This window comes from Gossypium arboreum, chromosome 7 (assembly GCF_025698485.1).
Source record: "Gossypium arboreum isolate Shixiya-1 chromosome 7, ASM2569848v2, whole genome shotgun sequence".
Classification (NCBI taxonomy): Eukaryota; Viridiplantae; Streptophyta; class Magnoliopsida; order Malvales; family Malvaceae; genus Gossypium; species Gossypium arboreum.
In genome coordinates this window covers 91,114,450-91,119,124 of record NC_069076.1, presented here as the reverse complement: position 1 = coordinate 91,119,124, position 4,675 = coordinate 91,114,450, and the positions used below count along the sequence as shown (strand labels likewise).

At 33.5% G+C, this 4,675-nt stretch overlaps 1 protein-coding gene across 1 annotated transcript; it reads left to right on the top strand.

Moving 5' to 3' along the window:
• On the top strand, positions 1-1,649 carry LOC108488829 (polygalacturonase-like). The gene is made up of 4 exons (XM_017793114.2): positions 1-183; positions 284-592; positions 690-1,205; positions 1,282-1,649. The coding sequence occupies exons 1-4, from the start codon at positions 1-3 to the stop codon at positions 1,540-1,542; spliced, it is 1,269 nt and encodes a 422-aa protein (XP_017648603.1). The 3' UTR covers positions 1,543-1,649.
• The last annotated feature ends 3,026 nt before the right edge of the window (positions 1,650-4,675 follow it).

Genomic DNA, 4,675 nt, shown 5'->3' with positions numbered 1-4,675 from the left:
ATGGCTATTCAATTTAATTTTATTTCATCCATGTTAATACTATTACTTTTAACCAGGTCATTTGCTAAAGCTCGAGAAGCTGGTGGTGGTGGTGGTGGCAGTGGAGGAGGAGGTGGAGGTGGCGTTATTGATGTTGTTGCAAAGTTTGGTGCTAAGGCAGATGAGAAAACAGATTTGAGTAAGGTAACAAAAATTTCATATAACTTTATAGCCATATGGTAAAAGCATGTATAATTGTTTTTCAAGTCTATTATTTGTATATATGGTTTATTTTTTGTTTTAGCCATTGTTGGATGCTTGGAAAGAAGCATGTGCCTCGACATCTCCGGCAAAAATTGTGATTCCTAAAGGGACATATTTTTTAAGTACAGCTACCTTAGATGGTCCTTGCAAGGCTCCTATTGAGCTTCAAGTTGAAGGCACTATGAAGGCTCCGGCAGACCCTGGTGCTTTCAAGGAGCCTAAATGGATTGCCTTCAATAGAATTGAAAATTTCAAATTGTCTGGCGGAGGAGTTTTCGACGGCCAAGGAACCACTGCTTATAAAAGGGAAGGTTGCGACAAGCATAATTTTTGTGGTTCACTTCCTATTGTAAGTTCTTTTCTTATTGAGAAGTTATGACTTTTGTGTTTATAAATAGAATTAAGTAATAATTTTTTTTTGTTTGTTTCATTCTGAAATTAAACAGAACCTAAGGTTTGATTTTTTAACCAACGCAATGATACAAGGTATAACTACCAAAGACAGCAAGCAATTCCACGTTAATGTTCTAGGATGCAAAAACATTACTTTCGAACATTTCACCGTATCAGCACCTGGAGAAAGCCCAAACACAGATGGGATTCACATCGGGAGATCAGATGGGGTCAATGTTCTTAACACGGAGATAAAAACTGGTGATGATTGTGTTTCAATTGGGGATGGTTCCAAAAATTTGGTTATCAATGGAGTAACTTGTGGACCAGGACATGGTATCAGTATTGGCAGTCTAGGATTGTTTAAAAATGAAGAACCCGTTGATGGAGTTATTGTAAAAAATTGCACCTTGACTAATACTTCAAATGGTGTTAGAATCAAAAGTTGGCCAGGCGCTGAACCCGGCACTTGTTCGAACATTCACTTTGAGGATATTACAGTGACCAATGTCAGTTCTCCTATTATAATTGATCAGAAATATTGCCCATGGAACAAATGCAAAATAAATGTATGTACATATTTATCAAAATGATAAGATAAAAAAAGAGTTAATCGATCATTGAATCATTATTTTGTTGATGCAGGAAGAATCAAAAGTTAAACTAAGCAACATTAGTTTCAAAAACATTCATGGCACTTCTGCGCTTCCAGAAGCTGTCAAGATTATTTGCAGCGCTACTTTGCCGTGTGAAAATGTAGAACTCGCCGACATTGAAATTACACACAATGGACTGACTGGACCTGCAGTATCACAATGTTCGAATGTGAAACCTAAAGTTAGTGGCAAACAAAATCCAGCTGCATGTTCCGCCCCTGTCCCAGCAAACCCTACCCCCACCTCTTAATAAATAGCATAGGTATAAAAATTTTTGATGAGGTTGTAACTCCTATAATTATTTATTTTTGCAAACAATTTTTTTTACATTCTATGTTAAGAATTTTTTGCTTAAAATTAATTATTTTTAAAATTACACCTCGACAAAAAATATTGCAATGTGATAACATTTAATGCATTTAGGCTTACGGTATAGTTATTATTAAAATTCTCTTGAACTAGATACTATTTTTTTGTTTTTTATAACATAAATCGATGCTTTTAAAGAAAACTGAATATTAATGTGAAAACTCTAATTATAATAAAATTAAAATTTATCATCCTTATTCATCTAATAAAATATTTGAAAAATATTTTCATTTTGAAGTGAAGTTTAAGAGCTTTTTAAGAGTATTTTTTATTATTTGTACGTGCTTGAACATATGATTATATTTATACACATATTTCAATTTTGTTTCAATTATAGATTTTGAGGCATAACGTTACATACTCAAATGATAGCAAGTTAAATCTATGGTATTATACTAGATTTTAATAGTTATGACATGCAAAGAAGCGCTTAAACCTTTTAAAGAATAGTACTATGATGTTTTACAATTTTGAGTGAAGAATGTATTTGATTGGCTAATTTGTATGTTATACTTTGGTTTAGATTTTCTTTAAACTCACTTCTACAATGAATCATGTTTTGAAATCCCATTTATAAATGGATTGAGACTTATTGGTAAGTTCTGTGGATATTTAGGAGTGATGCGGGAATAATTTGGAGTGATTGTGGGCTACTTATAGGATGACATCGCGATCTCATCTTTGCAATGTCACAACATTCAATTCTGACATTTACGACCTCACCCAACCAACAAGTGATGTCATGACTTCATTTGTGTAACATCGCGACCTCGCGCGCTGTCTCAGCATTTTGCCCTCATTATTCTTTTTGGCTTCCGATGGCTCTTTTTCTTTTAGCATGTACACTTTCGATCACCCATAAATAGTTTCTAAATGATTGTAGGATGATTTTGAAGTCTTAAAAATAATTTTATCTTATTTCTAAAATTTTATTTAAATTTTTTAAAGTTTTAAGTTATTGTAAAACTGATATCCTCCTCAACTCGAACAACCCCAATTTATGCTAAAGAACATTTGTTTTATTATTTGGACGTATCCTTGTATGTATTCAATACCCCAAAATGATTTCTAATTATATTTGAATCTTTTTAAATGTTCCCTATTGGATTTATAAAACATAAGTATGTTTCGAAATTGACACTTGTTTTTTTTTTAAATGGTTTAAGCTTGAAAGTGTCACTGTAACATCTCATATCCATATAGATTTTCAAGACGAGTGAGGGATGTTACAACAAATGACTACTTTCAAGCCAAGTACCAAGTCCCAATACTTGGGTTGCAGAGTCACTTTTTTAACCCGAAATTAATGCTTCTAACGGCTCCAAATTATCCACAACGGTCATAAATGTTCACAAACTTGTTCTTTTACATTAATATAAGTCAAAGACAATTCTAGACTCGATAGGGACATGTCCAAGCCTTGAAATCAAGAGAACTCATTGTAGATCACCTTTTTCTCATATTCTCTTATACATAGCCTCTTAGGTGGTCATTCTATTTTTCTTTTATCATTCCCATTTTTCATTCTTTGATTGAGCTGACACTTGTAAACACACACCTTTCAGGCATCTTAGGTTTCTACACATTTGTCTTCGTATTAAAGAGTTTACTATCAACTATCTACTCGGGTTCCTCGTCAATCAACTAGTCAGTACCCTAATAGGATATTCTAATCTTCCACTAACATAACGAGTCAGCAAGAATTACTTTTCTTCCAACCTCATAGTCCAAACTGGCTTAGGGTGAAGGTGCTCACGGATGGGCAATACCAATTTTGGGTTAATTCCCACCTTGATAGCTTCCCGAGGTTGTTAGTGGACTAAGTTCATGAGAAGCAGACGCGGGTTAGTTTTGATTTGGTAGTGCACAAGTCAAGTGCCAAAAGTCTCCTAGCTTCTAAACACATATTCGAATCAGTTAATTCCCAAGTAAACCATTACACATGAACATAATTCATTTGACACCATTTTCCTTAACATATCATACTTTCAATGGAACTTACCATTTCAACCATTTTCATAAATACATACATAATTCCTTTTGAACATTTTCCATTCTTTTCCTTTTCATGCCCGTTAAACCATTTACAATATCATCGGATACAAGGGATAGCTCCCACGAAGTTTAATAAACATAAAACCGTAACCTTTCATTTCCTTTACATCATCGCTCACAGGAGTTATGAAATGGGCATGCTCACACGAGCTGTGGGTTGGAATGTAAGCTACACGATGCTGCTCATATGAGCTGTGGAGTATCCGTAACAAATGTAGGACCTCGACTATCATAGGACATTCAAGACCAACACTAGAAACATGAAAACCCTAATGACATGTCATTTGTACCCTACAAATTCTTAAGGTTCAAACGGGGCTTGACAACCGTCATGAAATCGTTGAATATACATCATTTAGATACATGGAAAATAACACATTAATATATGAATCAAAATAACATTAAAACAGCATTAAACCACACGAGCTTACCTCGATAAATAAGGTGTAAAAACGTAATCGATCAATCTGAAGCTTTCGTTTTTCCCCGATCTAACTCTGTACGAGGTTTATCTTGTTCTAAATAGATAAATTCAATTCATTTAATTCCTCTATTATTCAATTCAGTCTCAAATTCATACTTTTAAAAAATTACACTTTTTCCCCTGGTATTTTAACTTCTTTACAATTTAGTTATTAAGCTCGTAAATTGACATTTATGCAAATTCATCTACATTTCATGCTAGACGAATTACCTAGGGACTCATATTAACCCAAAAAACTATCATTTCATAAATTTATCATGATATTTTACTACGTTTACAAATAAGTCCCTAATTGATAAATTCATCAAAAATCACTTTACAAAAGTTGTTTATTTAACAACAAGGACTCATAATCTTTCATTAAACTTCAAACATCATGCAAGCACGTTCATGGAAAAACCCTAATCCTTTAATAGTTTTGCAAATTAGTCCCTGAGCTAGCTAGATTAAGCTACAACAATCCCGAAAACATAAA

Bases quoted from the DNA above. Each gene is read 5' to 3' on its own strand.
- LOC108488829 (XM_017793114.2), top strand. From the start codon at position 1: ATGGCTATTCAATTTAATTTTATTTCATCCATGTTAATACTATTACTT. The intron at 184-283 runs GTAACAAAAATT...TTTTTGTTTTAG, and splicing joins AGAAAACAGATTTGAGTAAG to CCATTGTTGGATGCTTGGAA. The intron at 593-689 runs GTAAGTTCTTTT...GAAATTAAACAG, and splicing joins TTTGTGGTTCACTTCCTATT to AACCTAAGGTTTGATTTTTT.